At 38.7% G+C, this 15,615-nt stretch overlaps 1 protein-coding gene across 1 annotated transcript in view; it reads right to left on the minus strand.

Annotated features, from left to right (window-relative positions):
* Window positions 1-14,613, minus strand: part of PALLD (palladin, cytoskeletal associated protein) — a 479,197-nt gene extending 464,584 nt beyond the window's left edge. Inside the window, exon 1 of the mRNA XM_044681559.1 lies at window positions 13,676-14,613. Within this exon, the coding sequence (XP_044537494.1) occupies window positions 13,676-14,613 (938 nt within the window). The remainder of the gene's footprint in view (window positions 1-13,675) is intronic.
* Window positions 14,614-15,615: the final 1,002 nt, after the last annotated feature.

Consider the following 15,615-nt stretch of genomic DNA (forward strand, 5'->3'; position numbering starts at 1 on the left):
AGCCTTTTCCCACCACCATCATGTGGGCAGCAAACATCATTTCAAGATGATTACTTCAGGAATATTGTTATGTCAGAACACTGGAAAGAAAACAGACTTGTCAACAGGATGCTCAAAAATGACCTAGAACAGAATTGGCATTGGTAGGCACCATGCCTCCCAGAAGATAATATGAGGAATAGGAGAATAACCTGGGGCTTATTAGAGGTGGTAATAGAGGAGATGATCTCAATTATTTTTTTCTTTATGGACAAAAATCTAACCTAATTCCAGGAGGCCCTTTCAACATTTATACCAGATCATACTTTAGTAAAGCCCAGAAATTGGTTGGCTTTTGTAGCTTCTATTCCCCTAACCCCCTTCTGTTAAAAAATATGAATCCAAGTAAATTACAGGAATGAGAGTCAAAATTGTGAATTCAGATATTAAGAGAGTGATATAATTATAGGGGATTTAGTAATCTGTTGAATTCTAGTTTTGGAAGGCTTTTGTGATTAGCGCACATGGGACATTCTAAACTGTAGTCAGTCTTGGACCCACAAATATTCCAAGAAATTAAAAACACCTTTGGAGGGTGCAACGAGGTGGCTCAATGGATTAAGAGCCAGGCCTAGAGGAAGGGAGGTCTTGGATTCAAATTTGACTTCAGACATTTTGCTAGGTGAGTCACCTAACTCCCATTGCTCAGCCTTTACCACTCTTCTACCCTGCAACCAACACATGATATTGTTTCTTTTTTTTTTTAAACCCTTAACTTCTGTGTATTGGCTCCTAGGTAGAAGAGTGGTAAGGGTAGGCAATGGGGGGTCAAGTGACTTGCCTAGGGTCACACAGCTGGGAAGTGCCCGAGGTCAGATTTGAACTTAGGACCTCCCGTCTCTAGGCCTGACTCTCAATCTACTGAGCTACCCAACTGCCCCACACGGTATTGTTTCTAAGATGGAACATAAGGGTTTTAAGTTTAAGTTAAGAAATAAAACCTTCTATGGAAGAGTGAGTAGCTAAACTTGATGCTGGAAGTCAATAGGGCTTCTTCGCCTAGAAGATACACCTTTAAATTTAAATTAAAAAAATTAAATCAATCTATGTAATCTTATGTTTTTTTAAAAATTGAACAATGGTTCATTAAATGTAAAGACTTGGAGATTTCCAGATGAAAGAGACTAGGTAAGTGTGAAACATCTGTTTTTGGCAGTAGGAATATTGAAAGTATATATGATGCTTTGATTTAAAGTAGGATAGACACACCCTGTTAATTGATTCTTCCTTATACCTGTTTTGGCCTGTAGGTTGTTGGAAAAACATCATCCAGCTTATATAGAAGCACCCTCTTAATAGGGTGATTCTACTTATTAATTTTCAGAAGAATATCAGGTGTTAAAACTCTCTTTCCTTCTAGCTACCAAGAGTGATATCACCTTCAGATTGATGCAATACTTTGGTATGCTTTCACCCGCAATTAGGGAATCAGAAATGGTCCTTAAAAGGAGAAACACAAAACATCTCCACTATTAGAGTACTTCTTTACATTTTTAAATGGGTGACAAGTAAGATTTTGTTGATGTTTTGGGGCATAATTTCTCTGGCATTGTATCACATCTATTTGAGATGGACCCCCTGAGTCACAGAATGAAGTTTCTTTGTCCTTCAAATCTTGGCATACTACTAGTGACTGTAATGATGCCAGGCTGCTCTGGGTACAGGAGTACCTATGTTTTTTCTCTGACCACTGCTGATTGTTCTTCAAATGAGCTGACTACAAGCTTCATTGTATAAAGATGGGAGCTAGGGGTGTCACTGATAAAGGGGATACCCTCTAACCATGCAGGTCGGCCCTTTCTTTGCAATATATGGTTTCAAAGCATCACACAGCGCACTGAGAAGTGATGTGATTTACCCAGGGTCACACAGTTGCTATTTATCAGAGGCAGGACTTGAAACAAGGTCTTCCTGGTGGGATCATGGTCCAGTATGTTGCTGTTTCTCTCCACACAATATAGGCTCTTTAAAAACATTTAATATTTTCATTTACTATTGACTTTTCCCATAATAATAATAATAGCTAACTATATAACTCAGCAATTATTATTAGTTGTTATATAACTCTTAGCAGCAGCTGTGATTCAATGGATAGAATGGTATCAGAGGACTTGAATTCAAATCTGTCTTAAGACACTTCCTAGCTGTGTGATTCTGGGAAAGTCATTTAACCTCTGATTGCCTGTGGGAAGCCAATAAGAGAATAGATAAAAATCTGAGACTCCTTTTTTGACCCCTTTTGTGATCCTTGTGATTTCTTGTTGAAAAGAATTGTGGCCTTATTTATTGAAAAGCTTTAAGTTCTATCAAACCTGAATTTAAAGGGTTAACACTGTTAACACAGCAAGGAATGCTGCTGCTTGGTATAGCCAAAGCCAAAATCTTAGCAAGGGGCAATTCGACCCTGAGAAAAATACTCCCAACTTGGCTTCCTGATAAGAAGCCAGTCAAAATTCAGCCTTGACCTTGGTCTATTCTGAAGCCAATGTTTTGTGTTTTGATGTGACATAATTTGTAATTTCTGTGCATCTGCAAAGTTTTTTTTGGGGGGGGTTCTTTTGTGTGAAATGAGTCTTGAAATATATATAATAAACTCCATGCTCCTGGAGACAGAGCTGGAAGCATGAGGTAAAAGACAACTCCCTTGTACCATCCTTATTTCCTTATCAACTAAACTGTCCTTATCAGATTATCAGAGATGATAAAGAGATCTCCACAATTGCCTGACAAAAGGATCCACTGGAGAAGGACATGCCAAACTACTCCAGTATTCTTGCCAAGAAAATTCCATGAATACTTGTGCTCCATGAGGGTCATGAAGAGTCAGACATGACTGAAAAACAACAAAATAGAGCTCTTGTTATGTACCAGGTACTTTGCTAAGTGTGTTACAATTATTATCTAATTGATCCCCCCAACAACCCTTTGAGGTAGGAGCTATTATTATCCCTATTTTACAGATGAGGAAACTGAAGCAAATAGAGGTTGAGTGACTTGCCCAAGGTCACACAGTTAGTAACTCTTAACTCTACTTCACTACCTACCTGTCCCATTTTATAGATGAGGAGACTAAGGCTCAGAGAGTTTGTGACTAGACTTCTGCTATTATTGCCAGTAAGTGTCAGGGAAAGGGTCTGAACCTAGATCTTCTTGATTCCATGTCCAACTCCTTTAATCATGATTCCACACTGCTTTCAATTATCTAGCACTATTACCTACATAGTACCTACCTCTTTGGGTTGTTCTGGGGCTCCAACAAAAGGATATATACAAAATTAAAATGTCAGCCATTATTATTACGTGGCATCATAATTTAAAATTTCTTCCAGATTACCAGTCAAAACAATATTTCATTATTTGTTTCCTGATATCTGTCTCTCTCCTTCCTACCCTTCCTCTCTCCCCAAGAAGGCTGCAAATATGATATAGATTGTGCATGTGTAATCATATGACACACATTTCCATGTCTGTCATATTGTAAGGGATACCGGGCATCTTTATTTTGGGAATTGAACTATGGGTATTGTACTGTTTGTACTATAACAACACAGTATAAAGACACTTTTGTAGAAGCCATTCAAATAAAAAGTAGAAGTCAATGGCTCTCCCCCCTTTCCATAAACAACAACAACAATAATAAAAATGCAACAGCAGTGTTTCATCCTCATATTTGGCCCATGAAAGACTTCCATGTATTGGGATTCTGGCCAATATGTGCCAGCACATGCTTAATTACAAGGTTGGCAATATCCCACGAGAGTTAAAGAATGATATATTGGCTGGTAGCTAGTTGCAAATTGTATATTGGTTGTAATCTGTCTGAGACTACTGCTCTCTTTGTGTGCTCTCTTTGGCTCTCTCTTGTCTTTGAGGAAAGACTGTCTGTGTGAGAGAATTAGACACAGAGGAAACTGTCTAATTCTCTCATACAGCCCAGCCCAGCCTGGCTCTTTTCGATGAGTGAGGGCCTTGAATCCTGCCCCCACTGCCCCACTCCCCGCCCAACTTCCCCCAGCTTCAGGGGGGCTGTGTGGGCTGGGATTTTTGAAACCAGCAGCCTAATTGTTCATGCTTATTTTCTGCTGTGAGATTGCTTCGTATCTCCTAGGAGGATAAAACAAAGCCTTCATCCAGAGCCATTGCCTTTCACAGCAATAATCCCCAAATTTACTTCAGGCAAGGTCCGGTAGATCTCGTCCATAGCCATTAATTTCGAAGTCTTGCTCTACAGTCTAATTATCCATATCCTGTCATGTTGGGTCAAGGATAGAGGAAAGCACGGACCCTAGTTGGGAGCTTATAACTCAGAGAACAAACTCAATTTTCAATGGCAATTAACAATTTTCCTGCCACGCATGGTCGTTATCTGGCTTATCCCTTAGTCCTCAGGTACTGGCAGTCCCGGCTGCAGCAACTTTTGCACATGACATTGTTTCTCAGTTCAAACAAAGGCCTTTGAAAAGAAAAGAGCTTCCACTAATTTTCCTGCCACAATAACTTGGAAATAAAACACATCAAACAGTCCAGAATTTTTAATTTTCGTCAACACGAGACGCTCTGAGCATCAAGTTTCAGACTTATAATTGCATTTGCCACAGTTGGATTTACAAAACCCTTCTTTCTAACCATCAAAAGAATGCAATGTCCAAATGGGGGTGATTAAGCTGTTGTAATGGTGCCTAAGCAGATCCAGGGATCCCAGAGACAGGACTGCCCAAAGGCAAGTGAGCAAATAGGACATACGCTTAAACTTCTCCCCAGAAAGTTCTTGAATGGCTTAGTGTACACCAGAGGCATTTTCATAAGCAGTAACTCTGAAGGTACCAGAGACATCACAGCTGAAATGTGTTGAAAAAAAAAAAGAATCTGACTTGCATCCCCCCATCCTGAACAAAGTCTTCTCCTGGACCTTCAGCTGTGCACCTCTGGAAGCCTCTAAGTTCTAGAAAGCCCTTTGTGGAAACAAAGTGAAAATTGAAAACACTGAGCTTAATGGGTGTAGGGGCTGGGGAAGCCTTGGGTGTGATGGAATGTCAGAGTTTGTTACTTAGATTGTTTGTTGGAGCCAAATTGAAAATGTAAGTGTTTTACGTACTTACTAAACAATGTGAAAAGCTGCAAGGAGACAAGAGCCAAGGTGTTTTCAATGTGGAAGACTTTCCAACTTACCAATGTTCTTCTCCTTCCTTAGCAATTAAGGCTGACCTTCCAGCTTCAGGACTTGGGAAAGGAGGTGGGGTGGGATAATTAGATCTACCAGGGGGTGGAGAGAAAGCATCATTCTATTTTGGCTCTGGTCCATGCACAGGCAGCAGCAGAGGGGGCAAGGTGCCAAGTGAGGAAAAGGTTTCCTGGGGACCAAAGGAAATTGCCCCACCCACTCCAGGATGAGAGGGAGTAGCAGCTGGGAACATCATTGACTCAAAGAAATTCATCTAGCACTACTAGGCTACAAAGAGGTCAGAAGTACCCATCAAGAACTGTTAGATTCATCCTTAGACCCTGCGTAACAGAGAATGGGAAGTGTGCATTCAATGGCATCTTTTCATTGGAGAACATTTGTGAAAACTTGAAGGCACCTGAGAAGAAAACCTGAGACCACTTTAGAATTGAGGACTCAAAGCACTCTAAGAGAGATGAATCAATGAGCAACAATATAAATCTATTTCTAGCTAAATTCCATGTTATATATATATATATATATATATATATATATATATATATATATATATTAAAAATAAGGGACAGGAAAGCAAAAACAGTTACTACACAAGTACAGTTGTTTTTATAAAGCCTTCCAAGAGGGTTTATTTGTTTTGACGGTAACTTAAAAAATTGTTATTATTGTTCAGGTGTGTCTGACTCTTTATGATTGCATTGGGAGTTTTCTTGGAATAGATAGTGGAGTGGTTTGTCATTTCCTTCTCCAGCTCATTTTACAGATGAGGAAATTGAAGCAAACAAGGTACAAGGGTAGCACAGGAAGTATCTGAGGTGGAATTTGGACTCAGGAAGATGAGTCTTCCTGATGCCAGGCCTAGTGCTCTATCTACTGCCCTATCTAGCTGCCTATTAAATTTTGTAATGCCTTCTAAAATCTAAATTGAAAACACAATGTCACTTCCTTTGAATGGCTTTGAGAGACCCCTTCAATATTTTGTTTGTAGCTTGCTTTACAAGTATTCGTTTATAGGTTGTTTCCCTCACTAGACCCTAAGCTCTTCAATGAAAGAAAATGTCTTTTTCCTTTTTGTAGCCCCAGAAATTAGCACAGTGCCTGGAATGTAGCATATGAATATGTTTTTCAGTTGATTGAAAGAATCATGGAATTGGGGTCAGTAACCTAGATTTGGATCCCAACTCCACCGTCTACTACCTCTGTCTCTGTGTCAGGTCAATAAAAATTGAGGTGGTGTAAACCTCTAAGACCCCACCATCTTAAAATCTATGAATTTAGGAACTCAGTGTCATAATCTAGACAACAGGCATTCTCAGTCACTTGGTTTTTGCCATAATTTTGGGTGTTTATGGATTTCTACCTGGAGATTTGGCAGTATTACAAAGTCTATAGTCTATGAAGGATAGAAAAAAGGAATATTCTTCACAAGGCAATCGAGAAGTTCTTAGTGGGTATGATCAGGTGACAACACTTGAAAAAATGCTCAAGTATGAAAAAATAGACCATTAAAAAATCAGTAAATGAAGAAAAAGATGATTTAGTTATGTTATGAAAGCAAGGGATAACTGATGGACAGCTTGCCTACTCCATTGGTAATGTGAGACATCAGGAGAAAGCAAGAAAAGTTCCTGATCTTTTGAGTAACTTCCCTTTTCTTGTGGGAAAATGGACAAGAGTTTTGCTCAGAATGGGCAGATGTGGGTGGGAAGCATTGTATTTTAGTGGAGGAAGTATTTGTATTGATAAGATAGATAATAGCAACAGCTAACATTTATATAGCACTTATGATGTATCAGTCACACTGCTAAGTGTTTTACAATTATTATCTCATTTGCCATACAACAACCCAGCAAGGTAGGTTCTAGTATGTCCCCATGTTACAGTTGTGGAAACTGAGGCAAACAGGCTAAATGGCTTGCCTTGGGCCACACACCTACTAAGTCCTGAAGTTGGCTTTGAACTCAGATCTTCCTGATTCCAAACCCAGTGCTTTATCCACTGTACCCACTTAGCTGCTCAGACACATGAGTATTTTGAATGTATAAAATATGTAATACATAATACACACATATATTTATGTATTCTTAATCTGCAATCTCATCAGTAGGGGTACAATCTCCATGAAAGCAGTTCAATCTTCATCCATCATTGTCTCCTTCTTGTGCACCTCTAAACTTCTTACTACTTTTCAAAGAATTCTGTGTCAATTAACAATCATTTATTTATTAGAGGATTATATTAAGAAATGGGACTAACGTGAAGACAAAAGGAAAAAGTTCATATTCAACTTCAAAGAGTTGATATTATATTAAGGACAATAGTATGTGAACAAATGATCTTTGATTGACTTCTATGGGGAAAAAACAGGGTGAGGAATGGTGCCATTCCTCTATGCTTTAATAAGTGTTTGAGAGTTGCCATTGTAGAAGGGGGAAAAAAAAGACCACTGTCAGGCTGGTAATGAGTCTTTCAGAATTCAGCGAGGTTAGTCCTTGTATGACAGTTATACATTTTGCTGGCAGACATATCTTCCAACTCAGAACTTTACTGGAGGATGTATAACCTACATCTATCTATGTATCTAGATGCTAGAAAGATTATATACACATGTGTATATGTAAACATATGTATCTGGATACATGTATGCATTTAAATATCTGTGATTATCATAAACATCTGTCTTGTTTCATATAATCTCCATTTCTGGAATGTTCTCCTTCATCATTTTCCCCTCCTAGAATCTCTAGCTCCTTTCAAAGTAGAGCTCAGGGGCCTTTTCTAACTGATGTCTTTCCTGATTTTCCCTCCATCCCTGGTACTAACACTATCTCCATCTTGAAATCACTTCATTTGAGTTTGCATAACCTTTGTTTTTAACTATGCGTATGTCTCCTCTATCCCCGCTTAGAAGTAACCTTCAGGACTGTGACAATTTCATTTTTGTCTTTGTAGCACAATGCCTTCTGTGGAGTAGATGTTTAATAAATGTTTTTTGAATTAGATTATGGAATACAAAATCTGTTAGCAAGAGCTCCCACAGATCCTACTGAACTTGAAAGGGTGTGTAGAGACTGTGCTAGAGTGCAGAGGGAACATGGAATAATGGCATTATTCATGAGATTCAGAAGCAGGTTCAAGTCCTGGCGTCCATTTACTGCTGCCATAGCCTCGCACAGATTTCTTCTGGACCCTCTATTCCCTAGTCTGTAAGGCTGGATTGGACCAGGCAATTTTGAAGTCTTTCCAAGCCTGAAATCTCTCATTGTCTGGTTTAGCTAAGAGTAAGAGAGCCTCATCACAGAAAAGTTGGCTCTCAGGTGATAAATTATTTGGCCACAGCAACTATAAAGCTATCCACTAAGGAGTTGGATGGGATTGCAGTCTCTGAGAGTGTGTCCACAATGATGAAATCGTTTATAGATCCTTTGAAGTATTCAAGAGATACAAATAATAGGTTTTTTTTTTAAATTGTCTCCAGAAGGCATTTGGTAAAATGTGCTACGTGTAGCCTAGGTGCTGGAGGAAGAGCCTTTATTGCTTTCTCCCATTAGCCTATTAACTCAATACATTTGTTGGATCAGATAATTGTCTCCCTGGAAGGAAAGGAGAGCCTGATCCTGGGGAGATAAGGTATGAGATCATAGCAAGAGAAGAGCATGGCACCTGGTGGCTAGAGCAACAACTCCAGAGAGAAGACCCAAGAGATCCCCTAGTTAGGGCTGTGTGCTTTGGGCTGGGGAGAGAGGAATGTCTGATGATTAGTGAATTGACCTTCACTGCCTGCAAGGTTTGCTATGCAGGATAAGGATTTTTAACATTAAAGAAATGTCAGCCCATAGCTGTAAATTTAGTTTATTTCCTTTCCCCCCTCGAAGAATCATACTTATGAACTCAAAAAACTGGTCTAATGGAAAGAAGAGTGGCTAGAAGACTTTGATTTTGATTCCTTTTCTGTTACTATTGTAAGAAAGTAGCATTGGACAAGTAACAATTTCCCTGGACTTTGGTTTCCTCTTTTCTAAAAGAGGGATGATGCCTTTTCTGCCCCAGAGCTGAAAACTGGATGATTTCTTGAGATTCTTCCAAGGTCTAATTCAGTGGTTCCCAAACTTTTTTGGCCTACAGACCCCTTTCCAGAAAAAATATTACTTAGCCCCCTGGAAATTCATTTTTAAAAAAAATTTAATAGCAATTAATAGGAAAGATAAATGCCCCTGTAGCCATCACTGCCTTCCTGGATCACTGCAGCACCCAACAGGGGGCGGTAGCGCCCACTTTGGGAATCACTGGTCTAAGATTATGAGCTGAGTTCCAATCCTGGATTTGTCCCTAAATACCTGGGTGATGTTGGGCAAGTCACTACACCTCAATATAGCTCTGGCTGCCTCTATAAGCTCCGCAATTAAGTCATCCCGTCTCTTTCATAACCGCATGGCACTAATGACTCTGACTGCTGGTCATAGAGGCATGAAGTCACAGAGTCACATCTAGCCTTTGACTTTTCATAGCTCTGGGATTATGTGTAAGTTGCTTAAACTCTTTGAGCCATACAGAAATTTCAAAGACCATCTATTATTTGGTTTGATGGAGGGAGTTTCCATTTTAAGGATATATTGAAGACCTCCCTCACTGGCTTGTTTTAAGGGTTAGATGAAATGTCAGATGTGGGAGTACTTTGGAAACATATTAAGAACTATATAAATGCAAGTCAACTTTTTGAGAGTATTTTCTTTTTTTTAAATTGTGGATATTATCTGCTGCCTCTACCCCAATCATGTTTTTGTTTTTAATTAATTGATTAGGTTTTTTTTAACATTAAAATACCCAGTTGACTCCTTCTTCTTTCTCCTTCCCCATTAAAGTAATTTTTATTATTGCAGCTCTGAAGTTGCTAAAAGTTATTAATTTATTTATAGAATATATGCTCCTTGAGGGCAGGAACTCTTTCACTTTTGTCCTAGTAGTCCCAGAACTAGCACAGTGCTAGGCACATTGTAACCACTTAATAAATGCTTGCTGATCGCAGCATCTGTGTAGGTTTTTATAATTATAAAAAAAAAAAAAGACAATTGGAAAGGAAGAGAAAAAAGTGCATAGGAAAGTCAGCAAGTAGGAGCTTAATTAGCAAACAACATGTGAAATCTAACTATTTTGTTTAATGACTGGAATAAAATGGTGGGGTTGAAAGAGCCTTAAAGCACTACATAAATGTACGTTTTCCCCTGTCATTTACATATTATTTAGCTGCTGAATAAGTTTTATGTCTATGCTTTCAATTGTTACAGAAAAGACTTTTCTGAAGGCCCTGAAGCCTACTTTGAGGAAACTGAGATGGGGTGGGACTAAAGGAGATGGGCTGAGTTGCCTCATTGTGCAGCTGTTCAGCTTGCAGGGCTGGACCACGGCTGGACCACAGCCATGACTAACTATTGTACATGAGTGTTGGCCTAGTGTAAAATGTTAATACAGTCCTCTATCCTATCTAAATCTTCTTTCAAAGTAGGGACTCTGGAAAGGTTTCTTGAGGTAGTTTTTTTTTTTTTTTGTCTAAAACTTTAGCAGAAATTCTTTTATGCAGGACAAAAACATTTAGGAGGGTAACAGGGGTGGTGGCACAAAGGGCAGTCCAATTCTAGGAGCAGTTGGGTTAGGATTGGATTAGCTTATCCCCTAGAGAGCCCACTTTCATGGGGAGGGAGGAAGGTTGGACCTGGGAGAAGGGAGCTATGGTTGGAATATTACCCTGAGGTCTTGCACCTTGGTTTAGAGGTCCAGTGTAAAAGTCTAAGGCGCAGCTTAGGCATCTCTGTGAAGGAGTACATTGTCCCACCTCATCTTCTCTTCTAATCTTGACTTTGGTATTAGCTGACTGGGTGATGTTGGACAAGTCACTTAATCTCAATCAAGCTCACTTTCTGACAGGCATCAGTTACTGGTATTCACCCTTAGTGGTTATTGCTTTGGAAAGTTGTCCAAGGTAAGAGCTCTTAACCTTTTTTGTGCCGAGGACCCCTTTGGCACCCTGGTGAAGCTCATGGACTCTTAGAATATTTTAGCCATCTTAGATTAGATTAGATCCTTAGATATCTTAGAATCGTATTTTTAAATACATAAAATAAAACACATGAGATGATAAAGGAAACCAATCATGTTGAAATAGAGATACACACATATATGTGTGTGAGAATAATTATATATTTTATATAAACCAACATGTAGACAATTTATATACAAATACATGCATATTGTATAAACCAATTATAATGAAATAGAGACATGTATATATATTTACATACAAAGTTTAAATATAACAAATTATATATATATATGCATATATATATATATATATGTATATGTCTTTTTTTCCGTAGAACCCAAGTTAAGCCCCCTTAGCTAAGGTGATCACAAAAGCTCATGATTCTGATCTAAGGCCAGTGATGTTTCTAGTACACCTCAGTTACCTTTTAGTTCTTGAATTATTGCTGGAACCCGAAGGAAATCTTTTGGGTTTCTTAAAGACCTAAAGCTGGAGAGACAGCTAGGTGACTCAGTGATAGAGAGTTAGATGGGGATGGGTGATCCTGCATTCACATCTGACCTCAGATACTTCCTAGTTGTATGACCCTGGGCAAGTCAGTCAAGCCCTATTGCCTAGCCCTTACTACCCCTCTGCTTTGGAATGAAAACACAGACTAAAACAGAAGGCAAGGGTTTAAAAAAAAAAGTCTAAAGCTGGAAAGGAATTTAGAATTCATTTTGTCTAGCTCCTTCATTTTTTCAAATGAGAAAACTGAAGCTGATATTGGTAAAGGGTTATATGAGTAATGAGTGGCAGAATTAAGATTTGAAGTCAAGTCCTAGGACCTCAGCCCTTTTCCCATTGCATTATGGGATTGATAGTGTGCTCATCTAAACAGTTCCTCTATTTACAAACAGGTAGTTTTGTGTGTTTTCGGGGTCCCATTACAGTGCTATGGTAATCCATCAAGAAACGGCTGAAGCTTAGAGCTAAACAGAGCTGGCAATATAGATTTCAAAGCTCTTAAGGGCTTGACATCAGCAAATGCTACATAAATGCAGCCCAACATAAAATCTTAGTCCTCTAGTTCAATATTTTACAAATGAGGAAACTAGGTGGAAACGACAGGATCCAGAATCAAACCTGAGGCTTTTCCTTACTGTCCCAGAGTGATTTTTGTCTGGATAGGCTATGAAAGAAAGAGCCATAATTTATTTTGTATCTTAAGTAAGACTGAGAAACTTCAGTAGAAATGGAAATGCAGCCTTCAGACTGCAGCTTATTGTATCTATGCATTAAAGAGCCTTCCACTGCCCTCTGGTGTCAGCTTGTATAATAAGAAAGGCATGAGGGAGGACACAAGTTCCTCAAAGATGAAGCCAATATAAGGCTTTTTTGCCTTATGAAGCTATTTGTCCTCGCTAATCGGGCTCCTCTTGACCTTGCTATGCAGAGAGTGAAAAATTATATTTCATTGGAAATGACCAGAAGACTGAGAACCATAGATCTTAAGTTAGAACATGTTCTAGAAGTCACATAGTTCCACCACCTCATATTACAAATAAGGCAACTGAGGCTTAAAAAGACCAATTTATTCACACAGGCAGTACGCTTCAGAGGTAGGATTTGAATTCAAGTCCTTTGACTCCAGAACCAGTATTTTAAAAATTGTTCTAAACTGACTTTGATATTCTTTGCTCTTCTGTTATTTCAGTTGTATCTTGCCTCTTTTTGAACTGATTTACTATATATATATATACTGTATTGTAGTGGAATGCTATTTAATTCTCCAGCTCATTTTATAGATGAGGAAACTGAGGCAAACAGGTTATCCAAGGCCAATAGCTAGTACATATCTGAGATTGAATTTAAGCTCAAGAAAATAAGTCTTCCTGACTCCATACCCAGTTATGTCAACTACCTGCCTAAACATATTTATTATATTTTTATTTACATATATTTATATGTCATATATTTATTATACCTATATATAGTCTATAAAACTGGTATACCATTATTCACACATAAAATTAATTTCCATGTTATACATGTCCATAATAGCTTATTTGTGCCTCATTTGGTATCTCCCTTCCATTTTGTTTGCAATTGCCTTTTTCTTGTGAATATAATAAGACACACTAGCCAGAAAAGAAAAAAAAAACACAACAAAACAGTCAAAATAGCAAAAGGAAAACAATGCTTGAAATATTTGGAGATATAATGGAGGCAGGAACACAGAGAACTCTATCAATAAATATACTTCCAAGAGGAAGGAGAAGCATAATTAGAATGGAATCACAATGGGAGGTTCTGATCATCTTTTTCCTTGCCTTGTCCTAGTCTGTCTGAGCACTTTGTTTCTCAGATGACCAAAATGCCAAAAGATCTCATTTACACTTAAAAATAAAATCAACCATTTAATCAAATCAATCCCTTACCTGACCCGAGGAATTGGATTGCCCGTGACTCGGCATTCCAAATAAACTCTGCTCCCTTCCGCTACTTCTTGACTTCTCAGTTTCTGGGTGAATCGTGGGGCAGCTGGGAGGTTCATGGGATCATGAAGTGGTTTATGAAAGATGCCATTGCCAGACTGAGTAATGGCCTGGCTTTTCTGGCAGTAGTTATTGAGGTGGTTAGCTGTAGGCAGTTTGACTTCTGGCTCCATTTCTGGGTGGTCTTCAGTTGGACTCTGGCTGGCTGAAGTACTTAAGGTTGATGGCTGATTCTTTGGAGACAGGTACCCACTATCTGGGGATGAGGATTCTCCATTTAGATTTCGATTTCTCGGTTTTGCTGCTTCTCTAAATATAGACGAGAGCTCTTCAATCAAATTAGCTGCCTTGTCACGGAGTTGGCTCTGGGAGCCAGGGCCCCCCTGGCTTACTGATTTGGACTTAGCACTTGAATTTAGTGCCTTTGGACGATGTCTCTCAGCATTGCGGAGGCTCCTAATATAACTGGGACTGGCGGTCAGCAAGGGTGAGCCAATGGGTTTTCTCTTGGATGTAGGTGAAGAGATGCTCCTATTTTGAGGGACTGGGGGTCCTCGTTCTGGTAGAGTCTGACTTCGAGTCGGTCTGTTTCCCTGAGGCATTGTTGGAGTCATCTTTCCATCTAGTTTGGTCTCCTTTTGAGAAGTTTTTTCACAAAGGCTTGATGGAGAGGTTTTAAAAATGTGAGTGATCTCTTTTTCCGAGTCAGAATCTTCTACTTCAGAGTTGGCTATGGCTTCTCGAGCTAGGTCAAGGCTCTTGTTTATTTCTTCCTGACTGAGAAAGGCAGATAATTCAGGGAAGAAGTCAGCATTCTTTGTATCTTCCTGAACATCTGATAAGGAATCATAGAAAGATTCATGGGAAGATGTCTCCGACATATTTTCAGAATAGCCCTCGTGCACTCTTGGGTGGGAGTTCAGAGATACTGCCAATTCACAGCTTTGTTCTTGCAGGCTCTGGAAGACAACATGTAGCATTCTTTGTTACAATAAAGTAAATACTTTCTGCATTTTATTATGGAACTGTTACTCTTTAACTATATACCCCAGGTTATTAAATTGGGAACACATCAGAGTGAAACAAGAAATATTCAGAGTTCACCTTTTATTTCTTTATTTTTAATGTTTTTTTTGATACACTGATATCATATTGCTTGCCTTTTCAGTGGGAGAGAGAGAGAGAGGAAGGGAGAGAATTTTGAACTTCAATTTTTTAAAAGCAATATTTAAAATAAAAAAAGCAAAAGTGTTTTTATTTTATTTTTCTTCAATCACCTATAAAAACAATTTTAAATATTCATTTTTTTGAGTTCCAAATTCCTTCTCTTCTTGCCTTCTCTTCTCCTTGAGGGGGCAAATATTTTGATATATCAATTCAGTCTTAGTGCCTACCAATTATCATTTTCTTTGATTTAGGTTGTGTGTGACTGATGGCAATCCTAGAGTCAAACCCAGCTGGTTCTGAAGAAGTTGGGAAGAATATTTCTATAAAGAGAACAGTCAAGTGTAGTCAAACATTAAATGTTTCCTCTTCCTTTGCTGAATGACTGGAAAAAGTGCCTCTTCTTAAAATATTCTCTGGCTTCTAAATTAAGAGTACCTGTCTAATGTTGGGAGGCCAGATTCCTGTTGAGCAATTTATTGATGCTATATTCCTCATCTGAGCCCAAATCCTAAATGCTACTACAATCAATTCAATTCTCGCTTTCCTTTGGGGTCCCATATCGTTTTTCGTCTTTGAGCACCTGACATTTTCCCCCTTGCTCTACCATTCTGATGATTATGATTAATAAAACAGAGCTTCCATTGATTACAATGACCATTATTGGAAAGTTGTATGGATGTCTTTGGAGAGATCAGATGTTCATTTGTTAAGAATGT

The sequence above is a fragment of the Gracilinanus agilis genome, chromosome 6 (assembly GCF_016433145.1).
Source record: "Gracilinanus agilis isolate LMUSP501 chromosome 6, AgileGrace, whole genome shotgun sequence".
Classification (NCBI taxonomy): Eukaryota; Metazoa; Chordata; class Mammalia; order Didelphimorphia; family Didelphidae; genus Gracilinanus; species Gracilinanus agilis.